Source organism: Phaethon lepturus, unplaced genomic scaffold (genome assembly GCF_000687285.1).
Source record: "Phaethon lepturus isolate BGI_N335 unplaced genomic scaffold, ASM68728v1 scaffold2666, whole genome shotgun sequence".
In the NCBI taxonomy this organism is placed as follows: domain Eukaryota; kingdom Metazoa; phylum Chordata; class Aves; order Phaethontiformes; family Phaethontidae; genus Phaethon; species Phaethon lepturus.
The window spans coordinates 76308-100569 of record NW_010546803.1 but is presented as its reverse complement, the minus strand read 5'-3'; the positions used below and the strand labels follow the sequence as shown (position 1 = coordinate 100569).

Below are 24262 nucleotides of genomic sequence, written 5' to 3'. Positions count from 1 at the left end.
TCTCCCCTCAGCCTCCTTTTCTCCAGACTAAACACCACCTGAGGAACCTGAACATGCACAAGTCTATGGGACCTGACAAGATGCATCCCAGAGTCCTGAGGGAATTGGTTGATGCAGTTGCCAAGCCACTTTTCATAATGTTTGAAAAGTCATGGCAGTCAGGTGAAGTCCCTGGAGACTGGAAGAAGGGAAACATTGCACCCATTTTTAAAAAGGGTAGCAAGGAGGACCCTGGGAACTACTGACCTATCAGCCTCACCTCTGTGCCTGGGATGATCATGGAGCAGATCCTCCTAGAAGCTATGCACATGGAGGACAGGGAGGTAATTTGAGACAGCCAGCATGGCTTCACTGAGGGCAAGTCCTGCCTGACCAACCTAGTGGCCTTCTATGATGGAGTGACTACATCCGTGGACAAAGGAAGAGCTACGGATGTCATCTATGTGGACCTCTGTAAGGCCTTTGACACAGTCTCCCATAACATGCAGAACCCTGCACTTGGCCTTGTTGAACTTCATGAGGTTCACACAGGCCCATTCCTCCAGCTTGTCCAGGTCCCTCTGGATGGCATCCTGTTCCTCAGGCGTGTCAATGCACCGCTCAGCTTGGTGTCATCTGCAAACTTACTGAGAGTGCACTCGATCCCACTATGACATTAATGAAGATATTAAAGAGTACTGGTCCCAGTGCAGATCCCTGAGGGATGCCACTTGCCACTGATCTCCATCTGGACGTTGAGCCATTGACCACTACCCTCTGGATGTGACCATTCAACCAGTTCCTCATCCACCCAGCAGTGCACCCAAGAAAGATGGGGACAGTCTTTTCAGCAGGGCCTGCTGCGACAGGACACAGGTTAGCAGTTTTAAACTAAAAGAGGGCAGATTTAGACTAGATATAAGGAAGAAATTTTTCACAGTGAGGGTGGTGAAAGACTGGCACAGGTTGCCCAGAGAGATGGTAGATGCTCCATCCCTGGAAACGTTAAAGGTCAGGTGGGACGAGGCTCTGAGCAACCTGATCTAGTTGAAGATGTCCCTGCTCATTGCAGGGGGGGTGTAACTAGATGACATTTAAAGGTCCCTTCCAACCTAAACTATTCTATGATTCTATGACGATACTAAGATCTGTAGCATTAGCGCTGTTGATTCCATTATCCTAGACTGTGACAAAACTGACATTATGATGATTATACGATTTTTTTGCCCATATGGTACATAAAAATTGAGGAGTCCTTTTTAAAGGAAAAACACTTTTACCATGTGAAGCAAGAAGGCTTAAAAGGGTTGGCATTATTATTCCTGGAGAAAAACATTTTCTTCCAAACGTTGTGTGGAATTCCCTTTTAAATTCTATCTTTTTGTAACTGCATTACCATTGAGGAGTGAATGGTTGCAGGAGCATTTCCAGGGGCACAAAATCGCTGTGGTTGGCACCAGGAGAGCCAGTGAACGCTGATTTTATACACTTCTCCCTGAGCTACTCCTTCACTCTAGACTTGCTTTCAGGGTTTGCCTGAAGAATGTCATCTAGATGCAATGTTCCGCTCTTCTGAACACAGAATACATCTTCTGAACTTGAACATCACTGTTTTGTATAAGGGGTAGTTTCTGAAATCTGAAAATCAACTTCTGTCAGCTACTTAATTAATAATTAAGTTTAACCTTAAGAGTCGTAAAATCCCCCTAAAGAAAATAAATGCAACTCTCTCAAAATATTTTATCATTCAACAACCAACTGCTTGCTAACTGTATAAAAAGGACAACTAATATTTACAGTAACTAACAAGGAATAGCTTGTTAAATAATGTAAATAATTGCCTAATGGACAAGAAAAGCTTGAGCAGGTTGGGACAGATGTGACGTTTGTATCCTGGGCTGGATGCCTGGGGCCACAGAGCACTCCAAGAGGTACTGTAAAGCAATGACATCCAGCTGGACCATGAGAAGTATACATAACACTAGAGTGGACATGTATACTTAAGCTCCCAAAGAAAAGACTTAGTTCACACCAGCTAAGAGATTAATTGATGGAAGAAGCTTCCTTAGTCTGTGAAAGGCCTGAAACAATAGTCTGAGATGTGAAAACAGAATGTTCTCCATCTGATGTTCATGCTTTCTGCAATATTTATGACTACGAAAAATAGCATTTTCTGAGCTGTCTTGCAGCAGTACTTGCTATGCTGTGATAGTTGAACACACCGCTGAAACCTTCTTTTAGCTATCTAATGCTGTGCAATAAGAAAGAGCAAGGATCAAATTTGTGTGCCTAATAGATCACACTACTCAAGGCTACAGATCAAAAGGAAGCTTCCCTGTCCCCTGGCTGATGTAAGAAGGAGAAAAGACACTTTAAACCAGACTAGCTGGGAGGTCTACATGACTATGTTGAAAGCAAAGTTGAGGCCCATCCTTAATATTTATCACCACAAAAAATTCTGAACAAGTTTCACAATTCAGCTTTTATCACAGCTGTGAATCTACGTACTAGGACACCAAAGTGAAATGCCCTTTACAGTTGACAACTTCACTAATGTTACATAACACATAGAAGTCACAGATACAGAATTGCTTCATACTCTTGTTATGAAGCATGTGGTGACCTGGGTAAGGCTTCATATGCCATGGATTGGAAATCATGACATCTGAAGAACAGATGCTGTCATCTTTCTTCTTAATACCTCCACAAAATGGGATATCACTGCCTACTGCAAGACCTGAAAGTGAGGGTAATGGTTGTCTATCTTTCACTCTCCCCTCCTCCAGCAAGCTAAGGGAGTGAGGTGTGGCTGGACAGATACCTTCTTTTAGACCAGTGGGTGCTGAGAGCATTTTCCAACTCTGTGCTATGGGAAGAATGTATTTTACACCCTTTCTCTTCTGTTTGCATAAATGACACAAAGAGGTTTTTCTCCAAGTTTTGAAAAACAAAGAGTAAGATGTGTCAGCTACAGAGGAAGATCTATGTTATGGGCAACCAGAAAAGAACGGCAAGGAACTGGGCTCTTAAAAACATTTTGAGATCTTAAATAAAAATTCAAAATGCAATTATGTAAAACAAATACTACTCACTGACTCTCTGCACATATTTTTCAATGTCAGGTAGGACTTGGGATAAGCACAAACCCTGAAGCAGAAGGATGTTCCACAATGCATAAATCAGAAGAGTTCATGCAGACTCAAACGTACACAGGTGGGTTTATTTGAGAGAAAGCCAAAGAGGAAACCATCTGATGCTTGTACTGCAGGTCATATCACATAGGAAGCAGGAGCTTCCTCAGCTCTTTCTCTCTCCTATCCAGTGTGTTTTCATCTGGTCCCACACTTGCATTTTCGCATCTCCACTCAGAGACAGAGATTTGCCAATGTTTGCAAGACTCGGCTTACAGTGAAAAGTGCTCACAGTTTAGGACTCAGAATAAAATATTTCAACAGTAACCACAATGGATGTTAAACATCAACTGCTAAACATTTTTAAACCCACAGGACCCAATAAACTGTATTTTAGACTATTAAAAGTACTCAACTAACATTTTGAACTACTAACGTTGACATTAACAAACCCTGGAAAGCTAAGGAAGTTCAAAAGGACTGGAAAATAGCTGATGCTTTAACAGTATTTTAAAAGGTTAACAGAACAATAATATAAAATGTATTATGTGGTTTCAAAAAAATGCTTGATTGACAAGTGCATGCTGATATTAGGAATATCAGGAATTTCAGGAATCTCCTTGGTATCATACAAAATATTAGTCCTAAACAAATTCAAGGCAGCACGTGTGAAGTGGATTAAAAGCTGGTTTGCTAGGACAGCTCAGACTAAAACAAAAAACTGTGAAAAAACCTTATCTCATGAAGATTCTGCAAAGATACTTTTATTCAACGCTAGATAGCCTTCCTACCAATGATCTGCAAGAAACAAATGCTAAAAAAAATCTGCAGATGACAAAAATTGATGGAGCTATAGATAGTGATAAAGGAAAAGTCAATCTGTAAAGTCATTCAGAACAGGTGACAAACCAGGTTTTGCCTGAACCATTTTGTTTTAATAGAGATGATAAGCATAAGGTCATACATCGAGGAATTGGGAATGTAAATCACAGTAGTACGAAAGCAGTAATTCAAAAAGACTATAACCAACTTCAGAGTAAAACCAACTGGAAAGTGGATGGCAGTGTGAGGCAAAGGTTAAGAGTGCAAATTTAAAATGTGAATTTTGGGAACTCCAAGAACAGGCCTTTTGCTTTAGGAGGCTGCACTAAAACAAGCTTTAAAAACTTGTGTTGAAAGCAACATGGCAGGTACAGAGCATGGAACAAGTCAGGCACCAAGCACATATCTGCACTTGGACAAGACTTGGTGTTGGCGTATGTGGGCACAAGTGAGCCTGATGAAAGAGATGCCTGTGTATGGGGAAACTAAAAAAGAAAGAGCTGGACAGCATAAAGCTCAGAGCCACCACAAAAACGCCCCCACCCCAAATCCCACTGAACCATCCTGCAGTACTGCTCTGTTTGGGCAAGCATTACTTGATCTGTCAGATGGAGCAAGACCATATCACAAAAAAACTATAGAGCAAGGAATAGGCATGAACTACATTTTACAAGATAAATATGGAATATAACATCTAAATGTTTTAGGAAATTATTTAAAGAATAAGACAATTGAGGACTTCAACTCCTAGAATGATTCTGAACACTGGATAAAAATTACTTGTTTGTTCTGCACATATCTTAGGATTGTTAGAGCTCTTTATAATAAACTATAGCCTGGGTTTTTACATCATACCATTTTGGACAAGCTGATTATATTTAGCACAATAATCTACACCAAATGTATTCCACAATAATATTTTTTAAACTACTCAGAGTCAAAGCTAGTATTATTCATCACTTGATTTCTTAAAACTTACATAATCAGAACAAGTCTTGTGGTTTGTTGGGTTTTTTTAATTATTAAAGACGGTTTTTAAGTTCCACTGTATTGGAAAACTCAATGAATTATAATCACCTCAATTGCATCGTCGTACATTTTCCTTGCCTCGGTGTCCATCTTGTCTGACATAAGCCAGGCTTTCAATAAATATTCATAAAAACTGTCTCCCAGTCCGCCCACGGATGTGTGATCTGTAGGAAGGAAAAAGGAAAAAAAAAAAGTTGAAGTTGTTACATAAAAGCACCTCAAATTTATTCAAAGGGAATTACTTTAAGGTAAAAAATTGTAGAATTATCAATATTTTAAGCCTGTTTGGTAGGACAAAGCTGCACTGTATCCCCTTATGCCCTCTGAACTTAACTTCATAGGTGTGGAACCTGCTGCATGTATTCACTATTTGTCATTCTGCACAGGCTATCCCTCATATCAAAAAAAAATGTAACTTAACTTCTGTTTATATTCATTTCACAGAACCTAATTGTTTTGCTACTAGGGTTTGGAATTATGTAAATTTTTTATATATATAAAGTATATACAAAAAAACATAAGATCTCTGTATCCAGGATGCAACCAGGTTATGCGCCTGGCTATAAACTGCCATGAACTACACAGAATCCAATCTTTCCAGAAGATTTTTAGTTCCAACAGGGTAGTTACTTAACTGACCAATGAATTTAAGGTAAATGTTCTTATTTAAATTCTTTCAGTCAAAGGGGAGGCAAATTGCCTTTGCTGTGTAAAACACAAGCCCCGCTCTGTCCCGCTGTGCCTGAGCAGACATGCCGAGCCACACCATGTGCTATAGGGTAAGGCTGCTTGACTATTACTATTAGAATCCACTACCACATAAACTGGACCACCCAACAAGATTTCTTTTTTGTGACCTTTTTTTTTCTTGCAGAGGTGGCCTTTCACAAGTATTGTCATCGCTATTCTGTGCTGACAGACCACATGAGAACTGCCTACATTTGTCTTTGGGTGAGCTATGATACATCCCTACAAAAAGCCTACTAATGGTCTGACTCAGTCTTGGAGCTCCTGTTCCAACCACATTAAGCACTCCCTCAATGCACCCTTCATTCAAAAAGCAGCACACTCTATGAGATTTAATAAGTGACTCCAACCACAACAGCACATAACCTTTTCTTTCCCAACATTACAACCCCAAAACGCTGGCACCAGAACAGTCTTAGCCTGCTGAAGCTAGGTGAAGGAAATGTTTAAGACCAACTTTTTTGCAACACCAGAAATTCACTGCCCTAAGCACGGCTGTTATAGTCATGCAAGTTCCCTTTTTACTGGGTGAAAAAAAGAAAATTGTATGATACATCCTTTTCCGAAGTACCTCAAAAAAGTGGTATTAATCACAGCCTTTCTGGGATAAGGTTGTACAAGAGAGGCTGGAGCTCTCCTTCTGTTCCTTCTTCCTCCAAGCACCATCCTGCCCCAGCATATCTGCTTGTCTCTGAAGATACGAGTATGAGGTTAGAGCTGGTAGATGCTTCTATCCTAACTCTTCTAGCTGCCTCATGACTCTTCTGCTACCAATGGATTTCTAAACAGGAAGGAGCAAGTGGAAAGTCTGCAGCTTTCCCATTTGGTTTCAGGTTGTGAATTTGGAGCAAATTACTTCTATTACATCTCAGTATCTCCCAGACAGCCTTTTCACACCCAGCTACTCAGTGATTTAAGTACAATGAGTTTTCGTAAGCTTTCTAGCCCTGAGCTGTAAGAGGGCATTTGGGTCACAAGTCACTTTCTTCCACAAATGCAAGGGCCAGAAATTACTCCTTCAATGCACAATTACATTCTCCCGTAGACGTAAGAACTAAGGGCCTGTGGTTTTAAACAAACCATCCCAAGACTTCAAAGTTACGACTTCGGTCAGCACTACTCAGTGACTGTCTTGACAAGAGATATGGTTTAAAACTACTTCTGTTAAGCTGCTGCCTCCTTCCCAGCTGAGCTCTGTCATTTGAGTCAATGCTGCTCCTTTGCCAGATTTCTTTCACAGATGCACTCAGTCCCCAGCCAGGACAGGTTGCTGAATATCCGTCAGCAGCATTCGTCCTGTAGCAGCTCCAGCTGGGTTCAGGGAATGAGAGAGGAGGAAGATGTGTGGAAAAGGTTTATTTCCTAAACAGAGAAATCCACCTTCCAGGCGAGCTTCTGAAGTCAAGTATCAGAAACACACCCCATTTCACATCTACTTCTTCAGGCAGTCATTTGAGAACTGCCTTTCTCTCCTGTCAGCAGCTCTTCTCCTTCATGTTGCTTCTCATCTTAGATAAAAGTAAAGGACCCAGTAGCATCAGGACACACAGGACTCAGCACCATCCCCTACACAGCCTTTTTTGTACCTTCTTCATGTTTTCAGAGAACAGAGCTGCACAAGCCTCTCTGACTCGGATCCTCCCACTCAGCAAGTGAGAAGCAAACATGGTAAGGCTAAGGGCTTCTGAGGGCATTGCAGCTCCCAGCAGCAGTGTTTTCTTTATTCCCATTTGGCATACCTCACTCCAACTCTGAACTACTAGGAGTTTTCAAGACTCCTCTCTCATTAAACAGTGAGGTCCTCCACTCCCCAGTGGATGCCCTTCACATAGACCAGAGGGTAGACCTGTCAGAAAAGGCAAACTGATTCTGTTCCTTCTCATCACAGAATCGTTAAGGTTGGAAAAGACCACTAAGATCATCAAGTCCAACCATCAATCCAACACCACCATGCCCACTAAACCATGTCCTGAAGTGCCACGTCCACACGCATTTTGAATAATTCAAGTGACAGCAAATCCACCACCTCCCTGGGCAGCCTGTTCCAATGTTTGACCACTTTCTCAGTAAAGAAATTTTTCTTAATATCCAGTCTAAACCTCTTAATATCAAGTCTATGGGCCATTTCCTCTCGTCCTATCACTAGTTACTTGGGAGAAGAGACCAACACCCACCTCACCACAACCCCCTTTCAGGTAGTTGTAGAGAGCGATGAGGTCTCCCCTCAGCCTCCTCTTCTCCAGATTGAACAACCCCAGTTCCCTCAGCCGCTCCTCATAAGACTTGTGCTCCAGATCCCTCACCAGCTTCGTTGCCCTTCTCTGGACAAGCTCCCAAAACTGAACACAGTATTTAAGGTGCGGCCTCACCAGTGCCGAGTACAGGGGTACAATCACTTCCCTACTCCTGCTGGCCACACTGTTTCTGATATAGGCCAGGACGCTGTTGGTCTTCTTGGCCACCTGGGCACACTGCCGGCTCATGTTCAGCCGGCTGTGAACCAGCACCTCCAGGTCCTTTTCCGCCGGGCAGCTCTCCAGCCACAAGCCTGTAGCGTTGCATGGGGTTGTTGTGACCGTGCAGGACCCGGCACTTGGCCATGTTAAACCTCATAAAATTGACCTCAGCCCATCGATCCATCCTGTCCAGAGGCTGGATCTCTCTGCAGAGCCTTCCTACCCTTGAGCACTCCTGCCCAACTTGGTGTCGTCTGCAAACTTACTGAGGGAGCACTCGATCCCCTCATCAGCAGCAGGAAAGGGAGATATGAAATATTTTTGGCGGTCACACATGGTAAGGCATCACGAACAGAGATGTTTCACAGAAGGGAAGCAATATTTGAAGGGAGCTGACTGCACTGAGATACTGAGCTGCCTGTTTTCCTGACCTCCTCCATTTGCAAAAAAAATCAGAGGGAGGGTGGGAGTGAAAAGGGCACTACAGCAGCTGAACCGAAGCTTAAGCACAGCAAGTTTTCCAACTTCTATAGCTGCATTAACTGCACCCCTGGCAAGATCTTCTTCAGGTTGTCTGCTAGTGTCAGAAGGTGTTGCTGAAACAGAACTTGCTGCATGTTGTGTAGGGACTGTAACTAGAAATGACTGAAAATTAAAGCACGTTTTGTGACAGACTGCAGGACTTGGACAACTTGCTCTCACTTAGAGTTGAAATGCAAGAGAAATACTTTTCAAGATTCCTTAGGAAACATATAGCTGGTGAGAACTGTAGATTTGGGTCATCACACACCCTTCTCTCCTATAAACAAAGCTCCCTACCCAAACTTATCATCAGAAAGTCCATAGTAGTTATCACTCTCTCCTGCTATTTGAGCTACAGCTCAGATGGATTCAGAGATTTAACTCATCTCAACTCAAAATGTTCTGCACATAAAATATTTTGAAGCTTTCCAATCAGCCCTAACCTTGGATGTCAATCCACAGTAGTAAAAAGAGCAACCTGTGATTTGAATAACCGAGTCTTGGCACTGGGTGCTCTTCAATAGAAAGCTGTGAAGGTAAGAAGTTTAATAATGTTTAAGATGTTTTTAAGTACTTTCCAAATTTAAAAATTGAGTTAATTTTTCACATATTTAGTCTACAAGAATTATTTAATTATCTCTATCTCATTTAAAGGTTGTTGCTGTGAAGAAGTATTTCACAGTGAAATCCTGAAGTAACATTCTTTCCAGATAAAGACAAATATAGCAAAGAGAACAGAAGTATGAGGGCATATAAAATATGGTAGAAGCCACATATTCTGTTCAATGACACGTATACATTTATAGAACATTCATTCCTTTCAATCAAGACAAAATATTTTTTTATTCTCCATTTTTTCAAATGTAGGCCCAGATGACTGGGCAAACATGAAAGGATTGCAGTCAAGGATTCCTGGGGAAGTCTTATTTTAAAATAAAAGGCATAGTAGCTGCAGTTGCAAAGAATACCTTCAGCTATTGCAATCAAAAGCAATACAAGCAGCACTGTATTTTTTCTGGTTTGTCACACACTTGAAAGCATATTGTATGCAAACCTGTGCAGACAGGCTTTTTGTAAGCTTCCTCCTCACCAGAAAGAGCCAAATAATATCTAAACAGAAATACAAAGATATTTACAGCTTATAGCAACATTTTTACGCAGATACTTCAAGATATCACGTCCTGTTAAATATTGGCATTTTTCTTCTTAATAAACAGCACGCAATTGAACAAAAAACCAAAACCCAATCCATTTCATAGCAGCATTTTAATTATTTAATTTATTGATAAAAGAAGATCTGTATTTAGTCAAATAATGTGTCTCTGCTAACATTAAAAAAATCCCATCCACCTCTCTCCCATAGACTGAGTGCAGGACCTTCTTTTAAATTCTCACACCATCATTATCTAAAATTTCTAAAGCTAGTTTCACGTCAAATGATTTTATTCCTATCAGCAATCCACTCATTCACTGCTGAAATGTCTCCTCTGACGAGAACCAGGACAATGATTTCACAGCAAACCACAGAAACACAGAGCAGGTCAGAAAGGAGAGTACATGCTGTCTAACTGAAATGACAATGAACCTCAGCCTGAGATAGGAGAGAGGTTCTGTGGTACTCTGGTGATTTGTTCTCTGCAAGTGAAACTGTTTCTTTATAAACCTGGGGAGACAAATAAAGCTGTTTTTCCTCAGCTAGCTCTTCAGGGCACAGGCAGCACGGTTCCCCCTCCTCAATTACAGCTGAGGCACGATGACAGATCTGACTGTTCTTCCTCTCCAGGACTAATTTTTTGGGGGATAGTAGTAGATAATACAGACACTAGGCAATCACATAGCTCATTTTCCATTCTCGTACCCAGATTTACCTAATGGCTGTAAATAACTTCCTCCACAGCAACCCAGTTCCTAAATGAACGGCAGTGGTTCCCAAGAATGCGGTTATGGCAGCAGACTGCAAGTTACAAACATGTGCCACCTCCTTTTGTTTACAGGGAAAGGTTGGTTCAGTCAGCAATAAAATATTTTCCACAACAACTGAAAGCCCCCTAAAGATAACATTAATAACAAAACCTGCTCTAATGAAGGTCTACCTGCTCTCTATAGCAAACTTAAGATGCGTAAATTATTTTAAAGCAGATGGCTTTAAGTAGTTAATAGCAGCTTAATGAGGCAAATTAAAAACAGTTCATGATTTGATAAACCCTCTCTGCTTTGTGCCTCAATTGTTCAATTGTAATTTCTTGGCAATGAGCAGGAATAAAGAAGCCAGGCATTGTTTTAAAAGCAGAACATTATGACAGAACTGATGCTGCAGTCACAACACCTGGGGGTGAGTCTTGGTGTTCCTCATGAGCAGATGGGTAGCAAGCCACAGTCCCTTCCTGACCCCAGGGCATGTCCTCCTGTCCTTCTTCTGTGTCCATAAAGCTTATGCATCATTTACTGTGCACGGCATCAAGAAGTTGAAATAAGGTGTTGAGCAGAAGCCTGTTTAGCACACACAGGCTGCCGTGCTGAAAAGCGGTGCAGTAAGATCGCATTCTAGCAGTACATAAGCACGAGTAGGGGATGAGAATCACCTATGCCAATAGTATTTTGAATTCACAAATCTGCAACTATAACACTGATTTACTAATTTTGAGGACAGACAGCTAGAGACCAACCAAGCAAAGAATTAGAAATTTGTCAGTATATAAAAGAAACTCAAGTCTTAGAACTGGAATCATTAGTTATAACTCTAAAGTAAAGGAAAATTAACTTAAACCTGCTTACAGTGCTATACCCAACAGACTAGAAACACCAAGATGAACAAACTACTCATGCATTTCAACCAAAAGAAGAGTCATATGGAACTACTTTGCAACAAAAGAACAAAATAGTAAAAAGGGAGACTGATTTTCCTTAAGGATCACAAACATTATCTTTGACAAAGTGCTATTATAATATGTCTGGAAAGGAGTGGAAAAGGTAAGTGACCAGGAGGGAGTAGTGAAGTGATTAAGTTAATATTAGCTTCCATTAAGAAATCCCCACACCCCATCACCATTAGTTGTTCTGGGTACCAACTGGCTTTACATTGCAGGAGCCCTCTTTCTCTGTGTAAGAAACTTTTAAAGAATTTCTTTTCTGTTTGTCTTCAGAGTGGCTCTGATTAAATTTCAGTTCAATCTTCACTTCATGTAGTTGGGCTTAGTGCCCCCTCAGCTGCTCTAAATAGGTGCAAACTCCCTTTCTAATCCTTTAATCCAGAAAGCTGAGGCCCTGGAAATTGTAGCTGCTGCAATTCACAGTGGAAATTCAACCTAAGGATGCCATAAGCCATAGTGGATGGCTTAAAAGTGCAAACAGTTGTAAATTAACTGCAGCAGAGGCAGCCCTGATAGAGGAGGAGGTGCAATTTTTAGTCAGCTATGAATCATTTATCACTAGTCAGCTATGAATCATTTTAGAATTTCTCTGAAAACATGCAGGTTGTGACATAACAGAACTACGTTCAAAGAATAGTTAAGGTAGCAAAGCCAAGCATTTGTAAGTCAGGAGACAGCTGTACAGACATTGCTTCCCATTCTATTGTCTGATGCCACAACAGATTCAAGCAACAAGAAAAACCTAGCTCAGCTCCTCCCAACCTGGGGATGCATTAGCATGCCTGGCTCAGCACACACAACTCTAGAGAACATAGTAGCTAAATACACCACATGGAGAATGTAGACAGTGACTATTTTTCAAAGGTTTGAAAAAGTAAGGTTGTCTCCTCAAAAAGTCCTGAAACAAATAATTCCCACAGTATTTCATATCCAAAACATGATGATTCTTGAATTTCTTAGCGGTAGGCTTAGAAAAAGCAAACTTTAATCTGGGTAGAATCATATTCCACCTCTAGCTTAATTTAGAAATGGCTAAAGCATTTTTGTCAAAGCTATTTAAAAAAACCCAACAAAGCAGCTTGAGGGAATATTCCAGTTGAAAGAGCTGAAGCTACAAGAAACTGAGAACACAATCACGTAATAGAAAGTGTTGAGCAATCTTAACTAAGTGCTCCCAGTTTCTTGTATAACAAAATTAAGCAAAATGACTTCCTAGAACTGTAATGATTATCAAACTAAAGATTAGAATTCTCAAACATGCACAATTCAAGTGTGTGCAAAGACAACAGAAATAATTTGAAACAGAGCAGCACGTAAAACTAGCCCAACAAGTATATTTATTTAGGTAACTCATGTTGTTAGAACCAAAATGCATCTTCAAAATGAATGTAGTTTAAGATTCTGTAATGTCAAAGAAGTATCCTAATTTGGTACCTTACAAAGGCTTTCCTTTCACACTCAGGAATTCACATCTGGAACAAATATTTTCCTTTTTGTATTCAAACTTCCCTGAAACTTCAAAACATTCCAGCTATTATTTATAATTCTGGAAAGATTTAGGTAATATCTCAGATGACATATTCACAAATTAAAGACCAATCAACTAAATATGTCAAGTCCATGTGCAAAAAAAAAAATTAGACCATTACATTGGTGCTTTTACTGAAAAGTAAAGCAGCCTTTTATCACCTGAAGTCATCTTTGCCAGATTATTACACTCACCAACACTCACCTGAATGAAGCACACCTGCCTCTCTGCCACGTTTGGAGTCCATGTAAATCCCAGCCATGCTGGCAGCTTTACCTAAGCTGCTGGAATTTGCAATGGATTGATGGGAAGCCAGGTACACGTTTATCTCTGATGACTTTTTTAACCTGACAAGGTGGCTGTGAAAGAACAGCTAAGGAGTGGTAACACTTTCTGCTACAACCACTACTGCTGTAGGTATGTGCTCACAACCCAAAGAGTCCCTTTTGAATAAGAGCTTCTGCATCGGGGGATTGACAGGCTCTTAATGTCATTACAACCTTTAGTTTATTCACGTTAGTCTTCCTATAAGATTTCAACTCTTACAGATTAAAACCAAGAAAACGGGAGAAACAAAACCTTTATTCAATTAAATCTAGCCCAACATAAATCTACGCAAAATTAGCTGGCAAAACCACTGTTGACAACTTCGCCCTCTCCCTTCAAGTTGTATCAAGACCATAGCAGTTTACGTACTTCTATGTGTGCGTGTGTGTGTGTATATATAGCACACATGAATGGTGACAGTCAAAAGAGATTCAAAGAAGCAACAAAAGACAATCCCTGGTTTTGATGTACTTCAGGATTACACCACATGCAATATAAATCCAGGCTACTCTGCATGTTTCTTTCTCCTAGACTTGTGTTTATGTATCTCTTCTTCTTATGACAGATGCCTGACATTGCACACACAGCCAGCTGAAGTTTTGGTCACTCTGTACGTGCTAGGAAATTGGGCTGATTGTAAGACATAGTCCATGCTCTATGACTGAGACTGAGCTGTCAGTCCCTATGTTTGGACTGTATTCATCACCATCCCTCTCTCATTTTTGACCATATAGGCCAAAAAGTGCTACAGTGTGATCTGCAATCAAAGATCAGCTGTATCGTCACATAGATCTCCAAGAGGAGATGGTATTTTACCTTGCTGCTACAGGACAGTCCAGGTCCCAGGGGAACTTCATGATTAAAAGAACCCATCAGGAAGATACATTTACTGAACAAAACTATAGACCCTTTCTCCTCAATGTCACCAAACTGGATGCGTTTCTCACATAACCACCAGAAGGTGCATCTCCACACATAAATCAGAATATGAGGTCTCACATACTGAAGACAGAATGAAAAGAAATGGACTATGATATGTCATCTGAAATCTATTAGTGGTCTAAAGAACAATGTTGATATAAAGAGCTTGGTGCATAGACTCCAAGAAGTGATATAGAAGGAATAAAATACAAAGAAGGAACTGTAATAAGCCTGTAACAAGTTTGTAATTGGACTTTGACAGGCTTCCCTTTGATAGGAAATTAATAAGTCAAGAATGGTTCAAAACCACAGTTTAGGTGTATAAAGACCCTAGTACAAAAATAAATGATTAAAGAAATAATGAGATTCCACAGGAGCTCAAATTTTAAAAACTCACAGAGCATGTGTCAAAGGATACCTTTTTTTTTTTTTTTTGATTTTTTACCCAATCATTTTAAGTTAGTTGTCTTCAAAGCCAGCAATTTAAACTCTCAAGAATATAAGATGGTACCCTAAGACATGTTTTTACTGAATTCATCATGTGGAAAAGAAATGTTAAAGCTGCTGCAGGACAGATTTCAAATTCTAGATATTGATATATTCCCTACCAAGATCATGGTCTAAAAGGACAGTTTGGCAGTACAGCAAAATAAAATATTAATCTCTTTCCACAGCAATGTATACAAGCACTTTCAAAACCCAGTTACTCCATACCCAAATCCTATCTTCAGGAATTATTTATAGATACTCCCTTTTAAATGCATAATTCATATACATGTTTAACCTTCCAATAACACTAGAATCTTTAACACACTAAGCAAAGCTTTTGTTTAGCTTTTTCAGCATCTTGCTCAACAGACCAACAAAACATCTTAACCTTGTAGGCTTCTAAAGGCACATTCCCTGTAACGACACAACTCTGCTGTATTTAATGAAAACGAAGTTTCAACAGATTAACTTGCTCTTGGTTTCTAATGAATAATCAAATTTGAATGCAGCCTTTTCTTGCAACACACAGTTAATTACATTTGTACATGATTGTAAAGCTAAAGGGCAAGGGGAATTCCCCATCAGAGATCACATACATTATTTTATATTCAACACACATGTATGTTGCTAAATACAGAACAAGACAGAATATTTTGAGAGAAAAATTAAGGACATCTGCCAAGACAGCAAAGAAAATTAAACAGCAGAGAACCACCCCCAGCTCCTCATCTGCAACTAATACATGCACGCCTACTGCTGGAAGTCTAGAAATCATGCTGTATTTTTATTTGTTCATAATGTACTCAATTGAAAGCAGATTTGAAATAAAAAACCCCATCACAATAAATGCTTGCATCAATCTCCAAACTAACCATCGCATAGATCACATATCTCCAGTTCTATAACCAACACTCCAACCACAAATCAAAAAAGAAATGTACTTGCTAAATCAAATAAATGTGCAAAGATGAAGTCAGGTTGGAAACTACTTCTACAAGTACTTCTATAATAGAGAAAATTAATTATTTTAATCCTGCAACATTCCTATTTAAGAGAGAGAAAATCTTTTCCTTGTGGTAAAGAGGGGAAAAAAAAAATCACCCAAGAATTAAAGCATTAGAAACTATTATCCACAAGTCCAAATTTCCAAATTGAAGGTAATTATCAGAAAAGTTTTGGAAAATACAGGCTTGACACAATTCCCTTCACTTTCTTTTAGGTTACAGATGTTTTGCCAGAACTTGACATTTCACAATTTGACTTTTTGTGACTCTTGGTGTTGCTGGTTTGTTAGTGTTGTCTAGAGCATGTAGGGGTTTTAATAGATATAAGTTAAGAGACTACTTCTGCTAAACAAGGCATCTAGTAAACTAAAAAAAACAACGTAAGGGTCGGGGGGGAGAAAATGCAAAAGACCTTCATAGTTATAGAATACTAGCATCTTCAGCTGGCAAAGACAGGAATTTTCCAATACTAGCATCTTTCTCACTATCCGTAACTGGACTATCAACCTGTTAATTTATGCTACAATTACCTTTTTATCTGAAATATTTATCTGCAATTTTTTAAAAATCTTTTAAAAGACCACTTCATTCTTCAGTATTATTCACTTCACCTTGCAATCTGCAAGGGTTTTAATCTCCCAGAGGTAGATGTAAAGACTGAGAGAAACAGTTTCTTGCTTAATTTTAACAATGAAAGTCACAATAATAGAAATCCATATAGTGATTTATCAATCTCTGCAGCACCTTTGAGAGTTTGCATTCAAGACAGCCTCTCTCCCTATATATCACATAGGGCTTACACTGCCAGGACAGTATCCTTCAGCTGACATGCCGATTATGCTCAGTATTAGCACTCTGACATGTTGGGGATATGCAGAACGTGAAAGCACCGTCTTCATCAAGTTTCCTGGGTAAGGACTATTCAGCATAAAAGAAATAACAAACAAGGAAATTGGTAAATTAAACACACAGACACTAATGAGCAGGTGGTAACAGACAATAACAAAGACCAGAACTCTTCAGCTACTGACTGATGAGCCATTAAAGGAACTACTCAGCCACAGCCTCGGAGAGCCAACCTGAACTTTGCAACTGAAAAGAAGGGGGAAGGTTGTCATGAGCATTATGAGATACTTGAAGGGACTTGCAGGACTGTGTAAAACTTATTTATGGGACAGCAGAAAGGGTCTGTGACTTTAGATAAAACTTACTATGGGCTATTTAGGGGAAGGACCAAAAGGAGGGATCAGGGTGGATTGGGGAGGAACAAGCAAGAGAAAAATGGAGAGGAGGTGGGTTAAAAGGACCTGGTCGCATGTAAGCAGGCTGCCAATCACCACACTTACCTGTCTGAGCTCCACATTCTATCAGCACAGTCTGCCCTATCTGCTTATTAAATCCTTTTCTTTGTTTCTGCATGTAATCCCACTCACTATCCTATGTGTGAGCGCTGCAAGGCATAAACATCAGCAACTGGAGAAGAGACCATAGGTGACAACCTGCAGGTCTAGGTGCCAGCATCTAGAGAGACTTGCATGTGAGAGAGGTCCGGGTACCAGTAACCGGGGGGACCGGGATGCGTGTTACAAAGTCAGAGTGCCAGCACACGGAGGGTGGGGCTGTAGGTGACAGGGGCCTGTAGATCTGGGTGCCAGCAGCTGGAGAGAAGACAGCAGGTCACAGGGCCCTAGGTTTACGTGCCAGCAACCAGGAAGACCTGCATGCGTTTGTTTTTCCAGTGAATTTAATCCTGACTGCATGTGTGTATGTGGAATTCAACAGCAAACTTGCGGCTGGACACGCTGGTGAGTAGGAGGACACCTGTGTCTGAAGAGACCCAAGCTCTGAGCCAATGTCTGCATAAGGGTCCAGGGTTCAAGCACAGGTATTAGGTGGACCGAGAGCCTTTGCTAATATTTGAAGGATCGTGAGTGTGAGGGTGGTTGTGAAGAGTGTGTGAGTGCATGCGTCTATTTGATAGTGAACACGAGGGGAAGCAGCAAGACCTGGCTACCTGTACATATGTTTTATGTGAGCTGTAGCAGCACTACGTGCGGGTGCTACAAAGGCAGTGCTGTGGGTGCCAGTCTGTGCGTGCAGCCGCATTAGGGGCCTCTTAGTGCTCGTGTGCACCTCTCTAGGGTACATCCTCAGCCCTGCTACTGGCCAAACCTGCAAATGGGAACAGCAGCAGCCACATCTATTGGACTGGGACGGAGACACCTCCTGGGTCTCAAAATGTACCAGGCTGGGCTTCAGTAGCTGGGAAGGAGGAATCCTCAGGTCTCAAGAGTCTGCTGGATGCAGTGGCTTTCTTAACATCTTTAACGAATTGCATTACAAACATTTAGATCAAATTTATTTTCAATTTTTCCTTTAAATACTGACAAATAAATATAGACAGATGGTGCTGTATATTTGATAAAATGTTGTATCACAAATTAAAATAGATAGCCTGTATTACTCATGGCTTGTCTATTACCTGCAAGAGTTTAAATGAAGCCGTTCAGTTAATTACCTAACTCAGCCCAAGAGCATTAGCCTAAAACCAGCTGCACAGGCAGGCATAAAAATTTAGGAATATTCACCCACTATTTGCACTGATTTAATGAAAGTAATTTAAAATTTGTTTTTATTGCTTTTCCTACATGTGAAAATTACACCATTTTAACAGAAGTGTAAATCTAATCCAATTAAATTAAAGCCATAGAAGCCTTCTCTAAGTATTTTTTAAAATAAGTGCTTGGTTTCCTTTAATTTAAGCATTTATTGTTGAAAATGAAAGATCACCTCAAGAAACTGAAATATGCACATCCACAGGGGCATTTGCTTTGGTTTATTTAAAGACTAGGCTACAGCACAAACAACTGGGAAACAGGATATACATTTCTCCCATTCAGCCACCTTGGTTGCGCCTCTACTTTGTAGTAACAGATGCAGGGAACTGCGAGAAAGTGAGAACGTCACCAAAAGGCGCTAAGGCAGCGCGTGTAACAAGGCAGGCTAAATACCTGTGTGAATCCTCTTACTTGTCTTTAGAGGACAGTCACCACTTTATACCTGAAAGACAGTATTTAAATTTAGTGCCTTAAATACACATACGTGGACCAGTATCACATTGTTGGCGAGTCCTCGTAAACAAGTTGACAGAGGGCCCCTCATCAGGCTTTTAACTTAGTCCACTTGCAAATCTGACTTAAGGGGCTTCTTATGAACAAAGCGCTGTCTGAATGTTCATCACATCAGCATGCAGCAACGGTAATTTCAGTATCTGCTATTACATTCCTGATAGTAACACTCAGCTTATGTGCCGTAACTTCACATACTAGCTTACTTTACAGTAACTTGCTAATGTGCTCACATATCACTAAGGTGTAATAAATACAGAAGGTTAACATAGAATAGCTACTTCTGGTTAATTTTCTTGCATATGGAAGCCATATATAGTCTAAAAACCAAATTTAGTTAAACTGAAACAACTTTTTTACGTAACCAACCCAGATAACTCCACATCCCAGTTGCAGGAAGTGACATGTGAAGCCTGAGCAACTGCAGTTCCCCCTTGCAACAGACGTTGGAACCAGATGCAATGCAGTAACTTGTTCCCAGTATTGAAAAGCAGAAAGGAACAATGCGCAATTTACAGAAATGTGCAAACATGAGCGGCATGTCCTGACTTGGCAATAACACGCAGACTGGCATTTTCCTTGTTATTACTGTTCTATTTGGTATTCTCACCTAACCTGTTTGCAAATGCGAATTAGAATTAAATTTTCACAACATATTTTCATTAAAAAAATAATTTTCCTTCAGTACAGATTAGTATCCACAATTCTGAAATCTCTTGCTTTTAATAAAAATTCTAGTCCTTGTATCTGCTTAGCAGGCTTCTCTAAGAAGTACCGTCACTGTTGTTGAAAATAATCTAAATTCAAAGTTCTGATGCTTACATCAAACGAATCACTCACCAAGTGAGACAAAAAGCTAAAAAAATTAGCTGTTAATGTGAGAGGTTAGAATATACTTCTTGCCAGCTATTTTCCTTCAGTCTTAGAGAAACTGAAACCCCAAGGCAGAAGTATTGTAAATCACTTGTTCCTACTGGACCATCACCTTAGTTAGTAAGTAAAAATTGAATCTGTCAGCATTCCTGTGGGCATTATAGCTCTGCCTTCTAGCAAAAGCCCCAGTGAGATGACAAATCCTGAGCTGAACCCATTAAAAAGCTGTCTGTCATGCCACTCCTCCTGTAATAATACCTGCACATTACAAGCTCAAACACAAATATTTAGCCTACACATGACATCATTTTCCTCCTCCTGGGTATAACAAACTCCCTTCCCGCTACACATGAGTAAGGCTTCATGTACAGCTGTATTACGAAGCATTTCCAACCGGAAAGCACGGAGATTTAGCAGTGACCACTAAGCCAGTCACCCGGCAGTTTTTAGGACTGGGTTTTATGGCATTGAAAGGGCAAGAAACGATGGGATGGAACGGTAGTCCCTGTGCAGCCTCACCTGCTGCGGCTCCTGACCCTGGCTGCTGCTGCTTCATGAGGTAGGCAGAAAAAGAAAGAAGGTAATCTGTCGCCAGAAACCTTCTTCAATTGCTAAAATGCATTACATGCACATGGAAGTTTATATTTATAAAAATCTAAACATTACCAAGGCACACCTATAGATTAGATTTATGTCACACCACATGACTCTACTCATCTCTCCAGCTTGTTAAGAACCTGGGAGCCACGGTCACAACATTCTTGATTATTAAATGGTAAGTTACTTTACTGATTATACCTTTTTAGATATTTGTAACAGCAACATTGACTGGTTTGAATGAAAACATATGTCTCTGCAGGAACCAGCAGAAGCAGCAGGACAACAAGCGAAAAGGACAGTCTGTATGTCACAGGGCACTGTCCCCAGAACACCACTCCCCAGCAGTGAAATTGCCGAACATGCTATCTATATCCAGATCAAAAGGCCTGCACTCTGATAAATCAAACCACAGCAGAAATGACTCGGCAGATCCGCATGCTAACGTCAGAAGAATGGCGACAAGGATGCAGCATATTACATATACCATTCCCCTTCCCCTAACCCAAGAAAAGAATAGACCACATACATATATTTTAAGCATTATTTCCTTATTTAAATCAGGAAAAACAAACAAGAGAGCAATGTGGCCTAAGATCTATACAGGCTAAAGACAGAAATATTCTGAGGCATAGAAAACCCCCATAACAATGGCCGATCCCTAAAAGGCCTGAAAGATCTGTCCAAAAACTAGCTCATCATCATCATTCAAGAAACCTAAACATGTGAAGAGGACAGGATAGCAGTGTCCCTTTTTCTTTGAGTCCAGACAACTTGGACATACCTTGGTACCTCTGAGTATGAGTGAATTAAACTCATGAGAAAATGAAAGTAGGTAAAAATCAGCTGGCTTAATGACTCTGTAAACAAATAAATACACCTTCCCTTTCCATAAGACCTAGCACTGAATTTTATTACTCCTATTTCCCAATACCAGCAGCTGAGATACAAACTTGTGAGTTATATCCAATTCATACAAAGTTCTGACAGACAACATGACATTTAGATTGTGCAAAATCTGAGATGCAAAAAAAGAAAGACAGGATGTTCTGAGACCTTACATGTGCTAAGAAGTTACTTATATGGAAGCATAAATCACTGCACAGATCTCCAGAGCAAAGAGGAAAAAGGAAGGAAGCATTTCTAAACAGGGTATTTCAAAGGCACATTAGTTGCTCACACTAACATTTAATACTTGGGATTGCAAGACAAAGTAGATGCAATGCTTGTGGGGTTTTTTGGTTAAAAACACAAAATGAGGATGTGCCTAGGCTCCTTGTGCAAATACCTCTGAGAAGGTATCAAAATACTGTATCAACGCAGAAGGTGTCAAGAATTTGCCACAAAATCCCTGTTGCCAGTAGACATACATCCAGTTTACAGTCCTATGTGTCACACCAAAGCCACAGAAAATGTTTGAGGCTTCTCTTTTCTTCTTCAAATCTGTCTTGCAATAAGAATTGTCTTTAAGTATTCGAGTTTACCTGTCAGCCTGTTAGAACACAAACTGAAAAACAACACAGAAGTGTATCTTTTTTCTTCTATTCAAATCATATAATTTTTCTTTAAAAGAATAAACTAAAAGGTAATGATAAAACATAACTACTGAGAAAACTTCACCTAAATGAAATCTTCCATTACATGTTTTGTTTAATACTCTCTGGATAATCAGACTGGTAGTAACGATGTTAACTAGTCTGACTGCTATGTGCACATCACTGATATTTTTATTACTTTGAATAAAGGTACCCACCACTAGAATGATGGGCATAGAAATAGAAAATAAACCCACTGCTAGAACAATGCTATACTGCAGCTAAAACCTGTATTTCTTCAACAGTGTATTTATGTATGTATTTACATAGATTTATTTTACCTACTTCACACCTCTCATGACTTAGTTGGAACACTGTACAGATGAACAGAAAACCTAACTAGAATTGAGCCAAAAAAGTCTGAGGAGCGGGAAAAAAAAAAAAGGTAAAAGGAAGGAGCAAAAAAGAAAACCCAGAAAGGTCAGAGTCAAGAGTTGTATGTATCTAGGCAAATAAAGAGTTCTGAAATAATTCTCAGAAGCTATGTGGAGAAAGTACTTTGTACAAGATAAGATGCATCAAACTAAAGGTCACAGCAAAGACGAAAAGGGCAGCTTTCCCAGAAGCTGAAAGAAGAAAAGTTATGTTTGGTACTCTCCATTGTCTCAGTCTTGCCAGTACTGAAGTATGTAACAAGCCAAACACAATGCTCTTTGAAATTACCTTCTGAGGAGGACATAAAAGCCTTGCCTGCCCTTAATACCAACAATGCGACTCAAGTCAGTAACAGTATCATGGACTCTGACATGAGTCCTCTACTGAACTGAGATGTAGTGCACGAAGGCATCACCCTTACTTAACTGACTTCTGTGATGCAGGATACAATCTCTGCAGGAGAACCAGAAGAAAAATTCCTGTCTAAGCCTCAGCTGTTCCAGCTCATATGTCCACTGTTTCAATGCATGTGTACCTTTACTGTAATTTATTAAATTTCTGCAAATAGATTCACTGAAGAGTGATCTATCAGGGATACAAAGACAGTTCTGGACAGAAAACCAGAATTATGAACTCTTGCTATCTTGTCCCCACAAAACTTTTCAAGATCAGTTGACAAATACTTGTTGCATTAGAGAAATCTTAGAAACACTCAGAAACATCTGTATCTGCATTTGAAAGCTTATTTGCTCACCCCCCCCCCCGAAAATCCACCATCAAATTCCAGGAAATAAGTTTGTGGCTTATAAAGTTGTATTTCTCTATAAAGTTGTATTTCTATAAATACAGGCTCTATAAAGTTGTATTTCTTTTTACTCTGAGAACTTAAGACTCTGCCTGTAATCATAAACTTTAATCCCAAATGTACTACCTTTTAAAATTCATTTAAATAGTATGCTTGAGCTCCACCGAACTTCTGCAAAGTTAAAATTTTCACCGTTTATTCTCAGTGACCAGGATTATTTCCTTCCCATGAGCATTATTATTACAACTGACAAAAAGCTCCTAAAGAATCCTGGTGATACACCACATGAGTTTACTTTTGTAGCAGGAGCAATTGGTTAGGAATAAAAAAAAGGCAATAGAAAAAATTATTACATAACAACAACATAAAATTGTTTTTTGAATAAATAATAGGTGAATATTTGTATTTGCTCACTTTCTTTTTTCTGAATGCATCGTTAAACATAAATTTGTCGGAAGAATTTATCTCATCAATCCATGCGTCTGTCTCAGAAGGTGTCACTATTCACCTAAAGATATTAGAGACTATTTGGGGAGAATTTTGGCCTTAACAAACAGATTAGACAACTCTTTTCATAGTCAATGCAATGACAGCTGCATTCATTTCCCTCATAATCCAGGCTCAAAGTCAGAAGCAAATTCTCAGTTTGCAAGCTAGATTATGTTCTGCTTGATATTTACAGACAACCATTGAAACCCCCGAAACCTGTCAATGATGTCAAACAGGACAGAAATAGATCATCTTGCTTGTTTTTCCTAAATAAACTTGCATTCATAAAAGAAATAGGAACAGAAACCTTGAAGAAAAAGATTTTCTTTTATCACACACACTATGAAAGCACTAAACCACTCAATTTTTTTTGGAAGAACCACTTCAAAAAAAGGATTATGTCTGTGTCTCTGTCTTTGTGTTTTACCTTTCCACTTACATTGTCAGCAACAAAAACAATTTTTTCTTTTCATTCCATAGTCCTTTTTTTTAAAAAGAGAGACACATTGATACCAGGAGGATCTATAGTGAGGTTCATGATGCCATTTCACATGCCACTAAGTAGAAGAATGATG

The 24262-nt window shown here is 39.7% G+C and overlaps 1 protein-coding gene across 1 annotated transcript in view; it reads right to left on the bottom strand.

Annotated features, from left to right (window-relative positions):
- The window catches only part of LOC104622588 (mannosyl-oligosaccharide 1,2-alpha-mannosidase IB), a gene marked incomplete at its 3' end in the record, with an annotated part of 103607 nt that overhangs the window by 12578 nt on the left and 66767 nt on the right, over positions 1-24262 (bottom strand). Inside the window, exon 8 of the mRNA XM_010289423.1 lies at positions 5010-5125. Coding sequence (XP_010287725.1) covers positions 5010-5125 — 116 coding nt within the window. The remainder of the gene's footprint in view (positions 1-5009; positions 5126-24262) is intronic.